Raw genomic sequence first — 20,358 nt, forward strand, 5'->3', positions numbered from 1 at the left:
TGAGCCAGACATTAAAGAAATCTGCAAAGCCATACCACTCTTCTCACTAGTTTAATTCTGTTCTTTGGAAAATATAGTTATATGTTATTTATCTTAGCACGTAATGGTTGGTTGTGGTTAGTTGTAAATGAGTTAAGTATTTTTATAATTTCTCAGTTTTAATTTTCTAATTTGGTCAATATCAATAGCTATAACCCACATAAACAAAGGCTCTTTGAAGTCTTCAATAATTTTTAAGAGTGTAAAAGGGTCTTGAGACCAAAAAAGCTGAGAACTGCTATTCAAATGGAATAAATGCTTATCATAATCAGTATATAGTACAATTATTCTGATATTCATATGTATATTCCAACTCCTGCTTGGAATATTTCTAGACTGCCTAATAGATGCTGGCCAATCCAGAGTTTTTCATTTATTAAGCTGTTTTGATGCCTGTTTTATAATTGAATCAAATTGAATCATCCTGTAATGTCAGTACAGAAGTAACAATGAAAAGCTGACTTTGTCCTCTGTGGTGCTCATTTACTGTTCCAAATACTAACCTAAAATAAGTTTAAGTGACTCTGTTGTTGTTGTGCAGTTGTGTATATGAGCTCTGCATGCTTTGTTTTTAAGTAATTAAATGTCTCTAATCCAATGGAAATACCTGTTGGAAGTGCAAGATTCATTACTAATATAATATTTTCCCCTACTTCAGAAGTAAAAAAATCAAGCGTCAGAAAGATATGTTGAATTCACTACCTGTTTTGAAACTAATAGCAATGAGCTTGTGATATTTGGATTAAGGGGGACTTCCCTGGTGGTCCAGCAGTTAAGACTCTGCTTCCAGTGCAGGGGGCGCGGGTTCGTTGCCTGGTCGGGAAACTATGATCCCACTTGCCACGAAGTGTGGCCAAAAAATTAAATTAAAAAAAAAAAGATTTCCTAATCAGACCTGGTTGTTAGATGAAGAGGGAACATTTCCACCTATAAGAATGTTCTTTGCTAAAGTTTACAAGAGGAACAGTTACACCTGAAATAATTAATCCAACCTGATTTAAAGATCTGACACAGGGCTTCCCTGGTGGCGCAGTGGTTGAGAGTCCACCTGCCGATGCGGGGGACACAGGTTCATGCCCCGGTCCGGGAGGATCCCACGTGCCACGGAGCGGCTGGGACCGTGGGCCATGGCCGCTGAGCCTGCGCGTCCGGAGCCTGTGCTCCGCAACGGGAGAGGCCACAGCAGTGAGAGGCCCGCGTACCGCAAAAAAAAAAAAACAGTGAAGGGCTGGGCTTCCCTGGTGGCGCAGTGGTTGAGACTCTGCCTGCTAATGCAGGGGGCACTGGTTCGAGTCCTGGTCTGGGAGGATCCCACATGCCGCGGAGCAACTAGGCCCGTGAGCCACAACTACTGAGCCTGCGCTCCGCAAAAAGAGAGGCCGCGACAGTGAGAGGCCCGCGCACCGCGATGAAGAGTGGCCCCCGCTTGCCACAACTAGAGAAAGCCCTCGCACAGAAACGAAGACCCAACACAACAAAAATAAATTAATTAATAAACTCCTACCCCCAACATCTTCTTAAAAAAAAAAAGTGAAGGGCTTAGCCATGGGAGCTATTGTACTTCGCTGTTGATCATTTGACTTGAACAAGTTTTGGTAACACTAAAGAACACAGACCACTGTGACACCACAATCAGGTGTCACATAACTGAAGCCCTAGAGAAGGTGAGGAAGCATGACTTATATAACTTATCTGGGGAAGAGTGTTCCAGGCAAAGCGAATAGCAAGTGCAGTTTGGTTGACATGGTTCCTAAGTGTTGTGTTGATCAAATGACACAATCATGGTTGTTTGGTTTTTTTTTTTAACATCTTTATTGGAGTATAATTGCTTTACAATGGTGTGTTAGTTTCTGCTTTATAACAAAGTGAATCAGTTATACATATATCCCCATATCTCTTCCCTCTTGGGTCTCCCTCCCTCCCACCCTCCCTATCGCACCCCTCCAGGTGGTCACAAAGCACCGAGAGCTGATCTCCCTGTGCTATGCTGCTGCTTCCCACTAGCTATCTGTTTTACATTTGGTAGTGTATATATGTCCATGCCACTCTCTCACTTTGTCCCAGCTTACCCTTCCGCCTCCCCCTCCGCATATCCTCAAGTCCATTCTCTAGTAGGTCTGCTCTTTATTCCCGTCTTGCCCCTAGGTTCTTCATGACCTTTTTTTTTTTCCTTAGATTCCATATATATGTGTTGGCATACGGTATTTGTTTTTCTCTTTCTGACTTAACTTCACTCTGTATGACAGACTCTAACAACCCAATCCAAAAACGGGCAGAAGACCTAAATAGACATTTATCCAAAGAAGATATACAGACTGCCAACAAACACATGAAAGAATGCTCAACATCACTAATCATTAGAGAAATGCAAATCAAAACTACAATGAGCTATTATCTCACACTGGTCAGAAAGGCCATCATCAAAAAATCTACAAACAATAAATGCTGGAGAGGGTGTGGAGATAAGGGAACCCTCCTGCACTGTTGGTGGGAATGTAAATTGATACAGCCACTATGGAGAACAGTATGGAGGTTCTTTAAAAAACTAAAAAAACTACCATACCACCCAGCAATTCCACTACTGGGCATATAGCCAGAGAAAACCATAATTCAAACAGAGTCATGTACCACGATGTTCATTGCAGCTCTATAAATAGCCAGGACATGGAAGCAACGGAAGTGTCCATCAACAGATGAATGGATAAAGATGTGGCACATATATACAATGGAATATTACTCAGCCATAAAAAGAAATGAAGTTGAGTTATTTGTAGTGAGGTGGATGGACCTAGAGTCTGTTATACAGAGTGAAGTAAGTCACAATCGTGGTTTTTTAAAAAAATCAGAAAATATGGAAAGGGGGGGTTGGAACCACCCATAATCCTTGCACCTAGAGATAACCAGGTTGCACCTAGAGATAATCTATCCAGGTTTCTTAAGATGTCACTTAACATCTATATTAGTTTACTAGGGCTGCCATAACAGAATACCACAGACTGGATAGCTTAAACAATGGACATTCAGAATTCTGGAGGCTAGAAGTCCAAGATCAAGGTATCAGCAGGTTTGATTTCTTTTGGCTTGCAGGTGGTTGCCTTCTCACTGGGTCCTCACATGGTCTTTACTCCATACAGATGTGCATACCTGTTGTTTCCTTGTGCATCTAAGTTTCCTCTTCCAGTAAGGACACCAGTCATATTGGATTAGGGCCCACCCTAATGGCCTCATTTTAACTTAATCACCTCTTTAAAGGCTCTGTTTCCGAATATAGTCACATTCTGAGATGCTGGGACTTAGGTCTTCAACATATGAACTTGAGGAGACACAGTTCAGCCCATTACACCACCTGTGAACAAGTACGTCAGATATCTATCAGTCTTCCTATCAGTACAATTCTGTGCTATTTGGATATTCATTTTTATTAGTGCAGGCTTATAAAGTAACCAATAGTAACAGCAGTAGTAATGCACAGTGATTTTTTTTCTCCTAAGCCAAATTAGGATTATTAAAGATTTAACTCTTTCTAAACAAAAGGCATTGAATTGTCTGGTTTTTTGCTTATAATGTCACAAACAGCCTTCAGTTTCGCGTTTGCTGGAGGAGACTTAATCCAGTGTAAGTGAATAATCCAGTTGGCTCTTCTGTGGATAAAAAATGCCAGTGTTTTCCAAACGGACCATTCAAGAATGCTTTCAGATTTTTCCTGTTTCCTTTCAAGTACCATCTGTGCTATTTAATATTTTTCTTCAGTCGACTGACTCTTTTGCTTATGTTTATTTTAGAAGGAAAATTTTAACATAATCATAAAGGGGAAATTAGTTTAACATTACTTGCCCTAATAAATACATGACTGTAAAATGAAGTGTTCACTTATGTACCACCTGAAAAAAAGCCTGGGGGCAATAGTTGACTTCTCTTTCTCTCACACTTCATAGGCAATCTGACAGCAAATCTTACCAGCTCACACCCCTGAAATATCTAAAACTGTGCTACTTCTCACCACCTTCACTGCTATCACCCTGTTCCTTCACTGTTAACACCTGTGATCTTTTGCTGGGATTATTGCAATAGCCTTCCAGCTGTTTCTGCCCTAGCTCCCTTCACTGTACTCTTCATACAGCAGCCAGAGGGATCCTGTTAAAAACAAGTCAAAATCCTGTCATTCCTCTATTCAAAACTCCAGTGGCTTTTTAACAGTTGGAGTCCCTAATTTCCTACTTCCATCTCACTGACTTGGTTTTAGCTCACTTGGCATCTTTGCTGTTCTTTGACACTCTGGGCAAGGTCGTACTTCAGGACCTTTGCACCTGCTCTTTCCTCTGACTGGAAGACTCTCCCCTCAGCTGCCAATAAGTAATGTTCCCTATTTAAAATTGTAACTCCCCCCACCAGTACTCTCTGCTCCAGAACACCACCATCTGTCATACTACATAACTTGCATAATTTGTATTTGTTTCCTTCTAGAATGTAAGCTCCATGAGGGCAGGCATTTTTGTTTTGTTCACAGCTTATTTCTTGGTGCCTAGAAAAGTGCCTGATTTCCTCAGGTATTTATTCCAGTTGAATTAATAGTAACATGTGTTCCACACTTTGGGAAATACTGAGATATACAGTGAACACCTCCCACAGTCTTGAGTCCCTCCAGTGGGTCTTTCTTCATAATCATATGTTAAGTGCTGCTTGGCTCTGAGAGTCTGGCCAGTTGGAGGCTCGGTAAAGAAAGCTTGTAACTTGGCCTGGATCCTGAGTTTTTTCCTGAGGAATAGTCTAAATGCCAGGGGAAGAGGTGAGTGCGGGGAGAGGTAGGCAGGACTGGTTGGGAGAATAACATCCCCATCTGGGCCCAGTACCTAGACTCTGTTCTGGAAGACACCCAGAAGCGGTGCAAGCCTCAGCCTGAACTTGGGTGCAGTGGCATGAACCTGTGAGATGTGTTCGTGTGTTTGCTTCCATGAGCTACTTTCCAGGCTTTGGGATTTTTGGAAACAGGTAAAGCAGAGAACTGGCTGCCCTCTTAGCTTTTTCACAAGAGAGAAACTATGACTTAAATATTTGCAATTTTTCATCCTTGCTGCCTTCTGTTGACTCTGAGTTGATCAAGAGGACACTGTTGTTACATGATAGGGCCAGGGCGTCTGTTCCTCCTAAGGTAGTTTGAGAGTCGTACCAACAAATGAGCATGCCCTTAGACTCAGAAATGTAGAATAAGAACAAAACAAAAGAAATAGCCTCTTTTCTTCCAAGGCACTTTTGTTAGCACTTTAGTTTTCATCTCAAACTATTGGGCCCAAATTAATCAACATTTCGGCTTGTAAACCCTTTATGAAGTTCGTCAAAGCTCCAGGGATGGGGGTGGGGTGTCTTTCTAGGTTTGGTCATCCAGCCCTGGTGTAGTCGACACTTCACCTGTAACAAACCACGTGCCCCTTCCTTCTGGTTGTGCTGGTCAATACAGATAGCTTCGTAAGCAGCAAGCTTGAGGTACGACAACTTACAGAAGTTTTTAGCACATAAGCATCTTTATTCTAACCTAGTGATAATGAGCAGCTAGCTCTAGGCTTACAAGTTCCCCTGGAGTTGCTAGTATCTTGAATTTCTTTCCATTTATTTTAGGAGTAAAAGTCCCTCGCAATTTCCGACTGTTGGAAGAACTCGAAGAAGGCCAGAAAGGAGTAGGAGATGGCACAGTTAGCTGGGGTCTAGAAGATGACGAAGACATGACACTTACAAGATGGACAGGGATGATAATTGGGCCTCCAAGAGTAAGCGTCGAGCTACCGCTATAAATGTCAATGTCTTAAATTCACTGTGCCTCCTTTTAAAAAATATTAGCCTTATCACGGAAAAAGCTCACCAATGGTATATTTTCTGAAATGTGGCTATTCTTTTTTGACCAGTTTCAGTTTATATATTTGAACCTCCTCTGATGCTGTTTAATCCCTCTAAATGGTAAGCAAAAACCTGTTTAGTCTCATAGTGTGAATTTACATGACAATGTAGACAGTGAGGTTAGAGGTAATTGTACCCTCACGTAGTTTAGAACAAACTCCTGGGCTTATCAAATAACAAGGCTCCAGGTACAGCCAGCATTCCTGAAGACAGTGTCCAACTGAACTTCGGAAAACCTTTATGGTTGTGGTTTTTATTCATTGTTTCCCAGTCCTGCCATGCGTCTGTATCCTAATTCATTGGGCCATTCAACAAAGGGTTATTGCCTGCCTGGTCTGCTCTGGTCTGTTCCAGGCTCTGTTGGGCCCAGAGACCTTTGCGAAGAAGACAAAGACAGTGGGGATGGGGAACAGGACCCCTCTTTTAGAGCTCTGTGATTTTCGAGCATTCCCAGTCTTATAATGCCCGCTAACCTTTTTTTGTGGCACATAGTAAACCCCCCAGAAATGCCCTTTAATTCTCACAAGAGCCTGTTGTAAGGTGCTCCTGTTGGCGTAGCTGCGTTCCATCTTACAGATGAGGAAGCCGACTTGGAAAAGTCAGGGTACTCGTACAAAGTCACATGGCCGATAATTCCCAAACCTCGTCTCACTCCAGAGCCTGTGCTCCTAACCACTGTGCTATATTGTCTCCTTCCTATTTATATTTTGAGTTTTCATCTGTTCCCACTATAGAATTATCTAGTGTTAAGTAGCAATTTGATGTAGGAGTGAAGAAATAGATTCCAATAATGTGACACTTGTTTCAGACAAGCGGTAGGAGATTCTGCCTGAGTGTAGCAGGCCCTTTCCTGTGTCTGCTTGTGCTTAAGGGTGATGATGTTCGGTCATTCTTTTCACCTCGTGCAAGGCTCTGCACCAGCCTCTGGGAGATAGAAAGACACATGGGATGTGGCCCTGTCTGAAAAAAGGAAGAGTGTGGTGCTCGCTCAGTGTTAGGACTCTTAGACTGTCATAAACACTCATGATGAATGACTGGCTTTGATATTTAATGTTACTTTTTGAATCATTTTTGTGACCCTGTAGTTTTGTTTGGGAGGTTTAAAAAAAATATTCAATCTGTTTTTACTCATTTCTTGATCTTTTTTTAATCTATGAAAATCGGGGTTTTCTGAATCTATTAAATACTGGGAAAAACCTTGATCTAGAAGGCTTGTTTCTTCATAAAGATCATTTCTTGCTGTCTCTGAAAGTCCACTGTATAGTGATGGCTTCCTTCACTGTATTCTTATCTTCCTAAGAATGGTTTAGGTTTTTTGAAGATGAGAACTATTCTTCCCTTCTCTTTACTCTCCAGAGCGCCTAGAAATGACTCAGAATGGGGTACATGTTCAACAGATTTGTTAACAGACTGATTTTTAGGTTCTAACAAACTAAGAATGAACCAGCGTACAACATTGTGAATACACTAAATACCACTGAATTATATACTTAAACAAACAAATGAATACATAAAATGAACACTAAGTTCTGTTGAAAATATGCTGTCCCACCTAAAACATCTTAGGTTACCGAGTTTCAGTTTACCTCTTTCCAAAGGGGGCTAACTTTTAATGAGTAGCTACAGTATGCAAGATACTTTCCATATGTCCTTTACATCCTTTTTTTTTTTAATTGAGACATAATTCACAAACCATAGAATTCACTTAACCATAGAATATACTTTTAAAGTGTACAGTTCAGTGGTTTTTATTATATTCAGAATTGTGCAACTGTCACTAATTTCAGAGCATTTTCATTACCCAAGAAAGAAACCCCATACCCTTTGGCAGTCACTCCCATTCTGCCTTCTACCCGCTCACTCCTCACCCTTGACAATCACTGTTTACTTTCTGTATCTATGCATTTGCCTGTTCTGGACATTTCATGTAATTGGAATTAATATGTGGTCTTTTGTGACTGGCTTTTACTTAGCATAATGTTTTCAGGATTCGTTCATGTTATCGCACTTATCAGTAGTTCATTCCTTTTTATGGCTGAATAATATTCTTTTGTATGGATATACCATATTTTGTTTATCCATTAATTAATTGATGGACATTTGGATTTTTTCCACTTCTTGCATATTATGAATAATACTGCTATGAACATTTGTGTACAGGTTTTTATGTGGACAGATGTTTTCAGTTCTCTTAAGTATATACATAAGAGTGGAATTGTTGGATCATATGATAACTCTGTTTAACATTTTTAAACAACTGGCAAACTGTTTTCCAAAGTGGCTGCACTGCACCACTTTACATTCCCACCAGCAATGCGTGAGGGTATCAGTTTCTCTGCTCCTCACCAATACTTGTTATTGTGTCTTTTTACCCCTATAGTTTCTATTGCCCTGGCTCCCCAAGGTTAAAAGCAAAGTCATAAAAGGAGCTACCTGCTTCTAGGTGCTTCCTGTGACCAATCTGTTTTATGATTAACATACAGGGTATATGCTGTGCATCTGGAATATCAAGCTAATTATTAAAGCATCTAAATAGAGCTCTGAGTAACTCACGTCCCTGTTGTATTTTTGTTATTGTATTACCTAAAATCCTCCACCAGTATTTAAAAGGCATATACCATATGATCCAGCAGTTCTGCTAGGAATTTACTCAGCTTTTCTTGAATGTATTGCCCAAAAGCCTGTATGTACAAAATTATTTCATGCAGTGTTTTCAATAGTAGCAAAATATTGGAAAGCACCTCAGTATCTTTCAGTGGACCATATTATATACTGTTTAGCTTTTCAAAAGAATGAGACAGATTTATACGTGCTGAAATGGAGGATCTCCATGATATTTAAGTGAAAAAAGGTACAAAGCAGTATACAGGCTGTGCTGTCACTTGGGGTGGGGGTGGGTGAGGGAAGAGGAAGAGGCCAGACATATACTTGTGCTTCGAATACTTTTGGAAAACATAAAAGAAGCTGATGACAGTAGTTACCTTCAAAAGGGATTGCTGGCTGGGGTCAGGGTGGAAAGGAGGCTTATTTTTCACTGTATTTTTGTACTCTTTATGCTTTAATCATATGTGTGTGTTAGCTATTTGAAAAAATATATATATATATCTTTTTTTTTTTTTTTTTTTTGAAAGCAAGTCCTCCAAACCTAAAAGTAAAGCTTCCCATCCAAGTGCCTCTTGCAAAATTCTGGCAAACATGTGACTGTCCACAGCATTAGACGTGGAGTCTTTCTACTCTGACCGTGAGGTGGTAACACTAGCCAGGTTATAGAGCAAAGTTTCTCAGCCTTGGCACTATTGGCATATTGGGCTGGGTCATTCTTTGTTTTGGAGCTGTCCTTTGCATTAGAGGATGTTCAGCAGCATCCCTGGTGTCTCCTCACTAGATGCCAGAAGCACCTCCCCAACCCTGTGGTGACAGTCATAAGTGTCTCCAGGTGTTGCCTGACTCCCACCACTTCAGGAGTGGGACAGGGACAGAAATTACCCTGGTTGAGAAGCACTGTTAATACCTCTGGGGTTCTCCAAGATAGTGTTTTTATGTGTGGGTTAGAGTGTAGGTGTGTATTTATACACATACTTATCTAAAAGTGTTGTATGCATGCTTAAGGACAAACAGAATTCCAGGAGTGTGTGAAGTAAAAGGAAAGTGATCCTTTCCCCATTTCATTATACTCCCCACAGAATAAAAACTGATCATTTGGTGTGTGGTGTGTTTCTACTGGCATTTGCTGTGGGTACACAAACAAGTACATATCCTTTTTAATAAAAATGAGACCTTGCTATGCTTAATGTTTTGCAGCTTTATTTTTTTTTCCCCCTTAGCAGATGGTGGACATCTTTCCATATCAGTGCATATTGATCCGTCTCTTTTTTAAAAGCTTTAAGTTACATGTCTGATAAATGAATATATTCTGGTGAAGTTTTTCAAACAGTACAGAGTAAGCAATTCACTTTGTTCCCTTTAATTCTTTATGTCAGTCAGGCAGAGAAACCATACTAGGTATTTCAACAGAGAGAATTTAATATAGGAAGTTGATCAAATAGGTGTTGGACTGAAAAAAGCCAAAAAAGCACGCTGGTGGAACACAAAGATAACACAAAGCAATCAACACCGCCTGGGTCTGGGGGGATGGGTCAGGAGAGGCTGGGGCCCTGGAAACCTAACACTTGGAGGACAGATACCCTCTGCTGTTAGTTCCTGTGGGGCCCAGCAGAGCTGCTTGGAGGAGCACTGAAAGTCCAGAAGCTGCAGACCAGAGACAGCTCTTGCTGCCAGGATGAGGGCCTCGTGCCAGACTCACATTGGTGGGAACAGAAAGCAAATGGGAAGAAGCAAATGCCTCCTTTCACCTTTTTATTTTCTATTAGGATTGTGTGGTCAACTCAGCAGTTTAGTCTTTAGGCTGTAGAATATTCAGGTGGCACTATGATTGAATTAGAGAAATGAATAATTAATATTGCCTTCAGAGGGACCTATGGCTCACTCAGAAGGATACCCTGACTGATGGGAAGAGAGTTTTTGTACAGAGGAAAATTGTGTCTTGTCACTGTTCAGAGGGGTGTGTGCAGGTGCTGGTTAGTAAGCTCCAAGCCCACCTTTCCCTGCTCTGCTTTGGATCCTGGGGCTGGCACTCTGCAAACTACATTTTTCCTTTGTCAGCTGGCTTCCCGTTAGGCTCCACCAATCAGGACACAGGAGAGAGCCTGTAAGGCGGAGAGAAGAGACTTGTTCCTTCCTGTTTGCCTCTTGTTCTGTCTGTGCCACTCTGGTAATTGCCCTTCATCCTGGCATCAGCAGTGGGTTCCAGCCTCCAGCTTTTGGGGGTACCCCCAGCATCAGCCTCGCAGCACCCCCTCCTTAGAGATCTGGGTTCAACTCTGGAGCCCTCTTCCTCTGAGCCTCTAGATCTGATCAACTCCAGCTTTGTTCCTTTGCACCCCCAGCCTTAAGGGGGAACAAAGGGAATAATAAGCCTTAGCTAACCCAGAGGTGATACCTGCTCCCTGCGGTTACTACCTCTGTGTTAGTTCAGGCTCCTCTTCTAAAGCTTTTTTCAGTCCAGTGATACCTGTTTAACCGATTCCCTATATTAAATACTCTGTTAAAAAATCCTAGTGTGGTGTCTTTTTTCCCCAGCTTTTCCCGAACTTTCAAATCCCCACTTTCCTCCCCAGATTAACTGTGAACAGTAGTTCGATGCATCTCCTCTCACACCTCTTCCTGTACATTTACTGCCTGTCCATGTCCTAAGTTGTTGAGATCTTCTCAGTCTCTACCTGGTCTCCCTTTTTTAGAGGGCCCATCCTTTATTCTAGCATAGCATATGCCCACATTGCACATTAAACATACTTTTTATGTAACTATCAGATTTGAACTGAGTAGTGGTTGACTAGTTCACCTAGTGTCATCTTTCTTTTATATATTAATTTAGATTTTGTGCTTTGCATATTTTTGCAGCCAATACCTTTTTCCTTTTCTCATATCTCATACATCTTAGAAATACATTTTAAAAGAATGAAATTTTGCCATTTGAAACTACATGGATGGACCTGGAGGGGGTTATGCTTAGTGAAATAAGTTAGACAGAGAAAGACAAATACTGTATGGTAACACTTTTATGTGGAATCTAAAAAATAAACAAATGAATATAACAAAACCAAAACAGACTCACAGATACAGAGAACAAACTAGTGGTTACCAGTAGGGAGAGAGAAGGGAGGATGGGCAAAATAGGGGTAGGGGATTAAGAGATACAAACTACTGTGTATAAAATAAGTAAAGCTACAAGGGTGTATTGTATGTACAGAGAATGTAGCCAATATTTTATAATAACTTTAAATGGAGTATAATCTATAAAAATATTGAGTCACTGTGTTGTACACCTGAAACTAATATTGTCAGTCAACTATACTGCAATATAAATAGATAAATAAGCAAACATTCATTGTATTTTATAATACTTTCAGATTTACAGAAAAGTTGCAAAGGTGGCGTAGAAAGAAAGTTCTGGTATACACCACCCTACCCCAGTTTCCCTTATTGTTAACATATTAGTACAGTACATTTGTTACAACCAATGAACCAATATTGATGCATTATTAACTGAAGTCCATAATTTATTCAGGTGTCCTTAGCTTTTACCTTATGTCTGTTTTCTGTTCTAGAATCCTATCCAATATACCACATTATGTTTTGTTGTCATGTCCTAGGCTCCTTGTGCCTGTAACAGTTTCAGGGTTTTCTTGGTTTTGTTGTCCTTGACAGTCTGGAGGAGTACTGGTCAAATATTTTGTAGACTGTCTCCCTGTTTGAATTGGTCTGATGTTTTCCTCATGATCAGACTAGGATTATCTCACATATATATTTTAGGCCCAAGAATAGTTTGTGATCTCTAGGCTCTGGGCATGTAGTGATCAATGGATGAAACAGCCTATGTACACATAAATATATCCAGAGTTGGTGGGAGGTGTCTGTCTGCTTCTATAGGTTGTACATAATCTGCAACTTGCTGGCTATACCAAGAGCTATGTCTTGGCATCCTTTGCAGGGGTGTGTGCGTGCGTGCGTGCATGCGTGTGTGTGTGTGTGTGTGTGTGTGTGTGTGTGTGTGTGTGTGTGTCTGGGCCTCAGCCTTTGAAAAGGCTACAGAGTATGCAGTTACAGGAGTATGCCTTATTTGTTTAGTCAGTCTCTTGCAGGTGGACATTTAGATTGTCTGCAGTATCAAAAATAACTAAACAGTGCTTCACCTTTTTGTACGAGTCCGTCTGTAGGAAATTCCTAGAAATGGTCTTGCTGGTCTGAGCACTCCTGTTTCAACATGTTGATAGGCACTGCCAAGTTGCCCCATGAAGCTCAAGCCATGACAGCAAAGTTGTTCCATGATCAAATATTGAATCTTAAAGAGAGCAGTGTTCCTCACGGAGACAGAATGTTCTAGCAATTCTCCTTCAGGCACATTTCCTTTCTTCAATGAAACCTTTTTAGCAGGTCCTTGGAGCCCTCGTAAACAAAAGAGAAGAAAACCAGAACCTCATTTTCTATAACGGTTTTGCTTTGGGCTGTTTAGTGACCCTTCAGTGTCTCTGCTCACTTGGCTTGAGGCACTTTTCACTGTGTTCCAATGAAATTGCCAGTTGAACATAAGTGGTGAGAAATTCAATATTCCTCTTGTTCTAAGTTAGTCATAGCATGCATGTTCTTATATTAGACTTTCATAGTGTCAAGAGTAACGTTAAGATTTAATCTATGTAATGATCAGAGTCCTATTACTAAACTGCTTACCTTCTTAACCATTTTGATGCTGTTGTTAATAGAGTGATCAGTGACCTCTTATCAACACTGATAAGCCAAAAACCATGCTGGCAGGTGAATAAATCGGAGCATCAGAGCCTCCAAAATGTAGTGTCAAATATTTTAACAGACTTTGTGATTTTGGTAATTACTGTGAGCCCCCAGGGAGTTTTTTATGTAAGAAATTGTCTTTGAATTGTATGACAAAGCCAGTGAGCAGGAATGCAGGACACACCCAGAGATGAATTTGGGATCCATGCAGTCAACAGATATTTATTGAGTGTGAGACTGTGTTAGGCGCTGAGGCTGGACCTTTTACCATATTTTCCATAAATCTGTACGGAAACCATGCCACTCCGCTTCCTGCTTGTTGTGTTTACTGAGTGAGTTTTTGTTTCTCTGAGGAAACTCCTTAATTGCAACAAGGTGTTCCTTTTATAAAAGCGTAAAGAGCAACATTCATTCATTCAACAAACAGCTGAATATCAGTTCAGTTGAGGCCCCTGCCCTCCTTGTTATGAGTTTAGTGAGGGGTGTCAGACACAGGACTAGGAGTCAGTCTTCAGACGAGGGCTCAGGAGGACGCTGAGAGGAGTGAGCTGCAGTGTGCGGTGGGGCAGCTGGTATTAGGGCCCCGAGGAGAGAGGACCTGGGGCTGGATGAGGAGGGAGAAGAATAAACGGAGAGAAAGGCAGGGGTGCACAGGGTCCGATCCAGGAACTGGGGCTTCCTTTCTTAGGTCACCAGGAAACCATTGGAGGGGTTAAGCCACAGGAACGGTTTCTGGTTTTGAAAGGTCAGTCAGGCTGCTGTGTGGGGAGCAGATGCTAGGGGAGCGAGGGAGAAGGCAGAGACTTGGGGTGATTCAGATGAGGTGCGGTGGTGGAGGAAAGTGGGTGGGTGTGGGATCTCTTCTGGAGGTAGAAGCTGAGACCTTTTGACGATTGAGAGGTAAGGGGTGAGGAAGAGGGGAGTCGTGGCTGGCTGCTAGGTTTTTGCTTTAACTGCTGGATGGTGCTGCTACTTATGAGGGAAGAAGAGAGGGGGGCATCTTGAGGGTGGGTGGAAATCCAGAATTGATTTTTGATTTTGTTATAGGCTGGGGTCCCTGTTAAGTGGATGTGAAAAGTTTCTATGCGTATATTAAGACTGCCTTCTGAATTTTAAAATATTAATATATGTCCCAGTTTTTAAATTAGGGACGGGCCACTATTTAGACATAATGTTTTCAAGCATTTAAATCACATCTTCTTTAATTTATTCCCCCCAAAGACCGCTAGATGTCACTGTTTACAGAGGAGCAACTTCTCATGCAGCATGCAGTGAGGAAGGGGCACTGGTGCCTGAGAGGGGAACCCAGAGAAGGGTGGTCCTTGCCCTCAAGGGGGCCAGTCTGATGGGGAGCTGTCACCCCCTGTTGTGGTCTTCAGACATGCAAATGATGATAATGCAACTTCATATAAGACAGAAAACTTGTGAAGTAGCCTTCTGTTTCATATGATGTTTGAACTGGGTCTTGAAGGTTGTGAAGTAGTTCAGGTGGGGGCACGGCACTCTAGGCAGAAGGAACAGCCTGGGAAAATCAGCACGTTCTGCTGTTCACTGGGTGGAAGTTAAAGAGAAAAGTTCATTGGCTTTAGGGGATCGGACCTTTCCAGTGTTTCTCAGCAGAGGCACAGTTGGCATTTGGAGAAGGACTGTTTTTTTCCGGTGCAGGTCTGGCATCCTTGGCTCCCCACCTCACATACTAAATGCCAGTAATCTCTCAGGTTATCGTAAAAACAGCAGGGAGAGATGATCGCACCTACAGCTGAGATCCCTTTCACAGAGCACAGCCCCAAAGTGGTGACGAAGTGGGAAGTGACTCTCCTGTCTCTCCCCCACCCCCAACTTGTGCTTCGTTTTGAAGTTCTCTCAAGAGTTACCTGTTCTGTGCTTTGTACATGGTGGTATTTAATGCACTGGCTGATGATCCCCGCATGAGTAGACATCTGGTGTGCCTTCCCAGAATGAAGAATGCCTCTTACACACCATTTCCCAGAGCGTAGAAAAATTCACATAAAAACAAGTCCATCTGATTGGGCTTAATAATACTAGCATGAAACGTCAGTGATAACTAGCTTAAATGTTCCGCCTTCTTTATATTCCCCCCCAGGCCAGGATTCATATACACCAGTGTAAGGACTAATTACTGCTAACTTATCAAATAACAAGTAGACTTTGTGTAATGGAAGCAGATGCACCAGTTCTGCAGTCAGGAATAAATGAGGTTTCAGAAGTTCTACCTTTTTGAATTCTTTGTAATTGCCTGACATGGCTGTACCCTTTTTTTTTCCAGACAATTTATGAAAACCGAATATACAGCCTTAAAATAGAATGTGGACCTAAATACCCAGAAGCACCCCCCTTTGTAAGATTTGTAACAAAAATTAATATGAATGGAGTTAATAGTTCTAATGGAGTGGTAAGTTGTTTTTCCTGCCCCTACTTGTTCTCTGGGGTTCTCTGAAAAATGCTTTGTACTTTAATATTATCAGGGGCACTTTGGGCCGGAGTCCATATGTTAATTGGTTATTTGATGATAAAATATATTGCAGTATGAACATGTGCAGATTTGGGGTGAGGGCCTGTTTCCCAATTGTGTTTAACTACAACTTACGTGGCATTTACTCTGGCCTGTATTTCTCAGCACTATGCCGGTCACTTTGAGATAAGAGCTCATTCAGTCCTCCTGATATACACCCAAGAGGTAGAGAGGTGAGGAAACCGAGGTGAAAGATCTTGCCCAAGGTCACACTTTTACCTCATTGGCCTTATTTGGGGACGACATACTATTTTTTTCCTCTAATGGTCTTGCTTTTTTAACTTATTTTTACCACCATTTGCATTGCCATAAATGGAAACCAGTCTCATTTGTCATAAGAAGGCAGTAACAGCAATGATAAATATTACAAAAACAAAGCAAAGTTGGTAAATTCTTCCTCCGTATGTTGCTTGCCAAAGGTTTTTGAGCCTCTGAGGCCTGCTCTCTTGTTCAGAGGGGAGATCAGCAAGTATTAAAGGGTGCTGCATATTAGCATTGCATGAGCTAGTAAGCCTTCTGTTTTGAGGTATTCAGAAGACTTGTAAGAAAATTGGAAAGAGATGAGCCTTGTTACTGTGTTCAGTGTTTAGTGTTGTCTTTGAGTTCCACCTGAAGTCCTGAACCCAGGACTCAACTCACACTCTGGGAAATTTCTTGGGGAATGCTACACTAACTTGAGAGGGTATGACTCTGAGGAAGGCCCTTGTCATCAGAGCCTGGGTCCTCGCCACCCGTTGCTTGTGCTCTCCCTACTGCCCTGTACCTCTTCATCGTCCACGACCCGGGCGTAACGTTGAGAGAGGACAGGCCCTGAGCGGTAGCAGCAGCCAGCCCAGGGGCAGCTCAGGTCGTTGTTTCAGAGCCAGTTGGGTTGAGTCTCACCAAGTGTGAGTGCCATTTCTCTAAAGGTGGCTTTACTTATTCATAATTTCCTTCTCCCACACAGTGAGGGTTTGGGACACAAAAAGGGGAAAACAGACTAACTGGAGGGAGGGAATCCTGTGGGTATTCTGCATGTCAGATACCACTGTGTGATCAGCATGTTCAACTTGAAAAATGCATTTTACTCACGTTTCTGCTGTAGCTTAGCTCCAGCATACAACTTTTCTTTTGTTTGAGAGCCTGACAGTACTTTGTTCTTTGTTTGCCTTTCTGTAGGTGGACCCAAGAGCCATATCAGTGCTAGCAAAATGGCAGAATTCATATAGCATCAAAGTTGTCCTGCAAGAGCTTCGGCGCCTAATGATGTCTAAAGAAAATATGAAACTCCCTCAGCCTCCTGAAGGACAGTGTTACAGCAATTAATCAAAAAGAAAAACCACAGGCCCTCCCCTACCCCCCATTCGATTTAAGCAGTCTTCATTTTCCACAGTAGTAAATTTTCTAGATACGTCTTGTAGACCTCAAAGTACTGGAAAGGAAGCTCCCATTCAAAGGCAGTTTATCTTAAGATACTGTAAATGATACTAATTTTTTGTCCATTTGAAATATATAAGTTGTGCTATAACAAATCATCCTGTCAAGTGTAACCACTGTCCACATAGTTGAACTTCTGGGATCAAGAAAGTATATTTAAATTGATTCCCATCATAACCGGTGGGGCACATCTAACTCAACTGTGAAAAGACACACCACGCAATCACCTTGCTGCTGATTACATGGCCTGGGGTCTCTGCCTTCTCCCCTTCCCCTCCCCCTGCCTCCTCCCTCCCTGCAACAGCCCTCCAGCTTGGGGTGGCTTCTTAGAGTAGATGTAAGGGTTTCAGGTCACAGCCTGTGGGACTCCTGCTGGGTGTGGGGGATGCTTCGTCTGCACCCCTGGTTTCTTTCTTTAAGTCTTAAATGCTGACCCCCTTCCAAGCCACCATCCTCTTCCCACTCTCCATTACCACCCTTGGCCAAAGCATAGATTGTAACCCCCTCGGCTCCCCTCTGAAATTGGCCTTTGGTGAGGAATTCAGGGCTTTCCCCATATCTTCTCCCTCCACCTTAATCGAGGGGTGCTGCTTTGTCCTTCCTCCTCCTCAAGTCCCTTTTTGCACCATCACCACCCAACACTTTCCATGACACTTCCTTGCTTTGGCCAGAAGCCATCAGGTAAGGTTGGAAAGCATATCTGACCTCCCTCATTTAGTTTTGGAACCACACTTACTTACTCTCCACCAGCCTGGGGAATGAATATTGGGTTCTCAGCCCTGCCACCCTCTGCTGTCATCATCAGCTGATACGTTTACTTAGCTCAGGTTTTGATAAGGTGAACAGAACAGTCACCAGGGTCACAGACCTGCCAGCTCTCAAAGTCCTTGGTGGTTAAACTTGGAGAAAGGCCACAGAAGACACTTGTAAGCACACACGATCCCTCTGAATGAATTTTCTTTTCCTGTAATTGCTTTAGCTTTTAAAAATTGAAGAAGTTTTAAACAGGGCTCTCATTTGGTCATCCTTGCAATCCATTTGAGTCTAGTTTGGAATCTGACAACTGGAACAAAAAGAACCATGAACTCGGTGCACACTTTGGTTTCGGTGCTGCTGCTTCTCTCGGTCCTCAGCAGGGATAAGAAAGAACTCGGTGTGCACGGCAGATCCCCGGAATTCCTGGCCAATGGCTGCGTTTTTCCACTTTTCTGTTCAGGACCACTAAATGCTGAGATGTTGGACGCATACCGAAATAAAAGCAATTCATTGTGTTCTAAGGTTTTTTTTTTTTTTTTTTAACTTAGTGTTTGTGTAAAGCCACCTTTTGAAGCAGCAGCTATCAAGTCTGAAAAGCAATTGATGTTTCCATTCATCTTTTTCTGGGGAAAACCTTAGTTCTAAGGATTTAACATCCTGTAAGTAAAGTTTAACATAACAGTATTCCATAGCTAGACTTTTTATTGTCAGACCATTGCCTGATTTTAATATAATAAAAAGTGTGCGTTAATATTTAAGAAGCTGTGCTCTTCTTCCTCTTGGCATATAATTTATTCAGTAATAGAATTTAATGTCTTTGGGATTCAATTTGACCTCCTAAAGCAGGGGTCGGCAAACGTTTCCTGTGATGGGCCCAAGTCAGTAAATATTTAGGCTTTTTATCTTTATTTCTTTCTTTGGCCGTGCCGCACGGCTTGTGGGATCTTAGTTCCCCGACCAGGGATTGAACCCAGGCCCTCGACAGTGAGAGCGCGGAGTCCTAACCACTGGACCGCCAGGGAATTCCCAAATAGTTAGGCTTTATCGTCCAAGAGGCAAAATCAAAGAAATTACGTGAGTATTTATGTAACAAGAGAGAAAACAAATTTCCACAATTTTTGGGATGAAATTCAAAACATCATAATTGAGTACAGTTTTTATAATGTTACAAGTATACTAAGAAGAATGAAATGCTTTTTTTAGGGGATAACATGTAATTGGGATTCAAAGTATTCCTTATTACCAAATCTATTGCAAATGTTCATCTATAAAAATCTTTCTTCATTTGAGGGGCCGTACGAAACCAGGCAGTGGGCCAGATTTGGCCCATAGACCATAGTTTGCCAACCCCTGCCATAAAAGATTGAGTGAAAAAAAGGGTTGTGGTTTCCCCTCTTTCCTTTGATTTAATTAGCTTTGTTGGGGGCTTCCCTGGTGGCGCAGTGGTTGAGAATCTCCCTGCCAATGCAGGGGACACGGGTTCGAGCCCTGGTCTGGGAAGATCCCACATGCCGCGGAGCAACTAGGCCCGTGAGCCACAACTACTGAGCCTGCGCGTCTGGAGTTCGTGCTCCGCAACAAGAGAGGCCGCGACAGTGAGAGGCCTGCGCACCGCGATGAAGAGTGACCCCCACTCGCCGCAACTAGAGAAAGCCCTTGCATGGAAATGAAGACCCAACACAGCCAAAAATAAGTAAATTAATTAATTAATTTTTAAAAAATTATAAGTAGCTTTGTGGGACCCTAGCTGCTAAGTCTCCACTAGTACCTACTTATTGGCTGGAGGTAGTTGTCTTCTGGTTGGAAAAGAAAATAGAATTTTCCCATGTGTTTCTAGTGTTTGAAACAAGAGTTTTGATCTGATTGACAGTCTGTCTACCCTCTCCTGTGTGAGGAGTGGGAACATGTCGCAGCTGTTTTTACTTAGGATTTGCACTTCTGCTGTGGTCCCAGCCACCAGTAGGCACCACCTTGGTGTCCTGTGCCAGGAGCCGGGTCATCCCTTGTGGCCGTTGGGGCCGGACCTGACTTCATGGAGGGCATCGGGTTGTTCCTAACACGCCACCCTCCAGAAGGTGCTGCCAGAATTTCTGCCACATGGTCCTTACGAATCTGTCCTCTGGAGCGAGTCGCTGCCTTTCAGGCTCCCCTGAAAGGGGATCGGGCCGGAGACATTTGTGGGCTCTTCACCCTCAGTCAGTTCTCTCAAGGGAGAAAGAAGATGGGAGATTCTAGAATTATTTCAAAGTTCTACTGGAAAGCCCCAAAGCAGAGTCAGGGCGGCAGCTCTTCTGTGCAGTGACTTCCAGAGAGGAAACAAGTCCCATCTGAAATCCGAGACTCTGCACCTGTTACCCTCTTAGCGGGCTACAGGGAAC

At 42.4% G+C, this 20,358-nt stretch overlaps 1 protein-coding gene across 4 annotated transcripts in view; it reads left to right on the forward strand.

Moving 5' to 3' along the window:
* UBE2V1 (ubiquitin conjugating enzyme E2 V1) overlaps positions 1-20,358 on the forward strand; it is a 50,821-nt gene that overhangs the window by 12,529 nt on the left and 17,934 nt on the right. Inside the window, exons 2-5 of one of the 4 annotated variants that reach the window (XM_060125182.1) lie at positions 5,653-5,801; positions 15,563-15,688; positions 16,967-18,639; positions 19,451-19,673. In XM_060125182.1, coding sequence (XP_059981165.1) covers positions 5,653-5,801; positions 15,563-15,688; positions 16,967-17,113 — 422 coding nt within the window. In that variant the 3' untranslated portion in view covers positions 17,114-18,639; positions 19,451-19,673. Of the gene's footprint in view, positions 1-5,652; positions 5,802-5,856; positions 5,989-15,562; positions 15,689-16,966; positions 18,640-19,450; positions 19,674-20,358 lie in introns of those variants that run through there. The other 3 variants (XM_060125183.1, XM_060125185.1, XM_060125184.1) reach the window with 3 other exon arrangements.

This window comes from Lagenorhynchus albirostris, chromosome 15 (genome assembly GCF_949774975.1).
Source record: "Lagenorhynchus albirostris chromosome 15, mLagAlb1.1, whole genome shotgun sequence".
In the NCBI taxonomy this organism is placed as follows: domain Eukaryota; kingdom Metazoa; phylum Chordata; class Mammalia; order Artiodactyla; family Delphinidae; genus Lagenorhynchus; species Lagenorhynchus albirostris.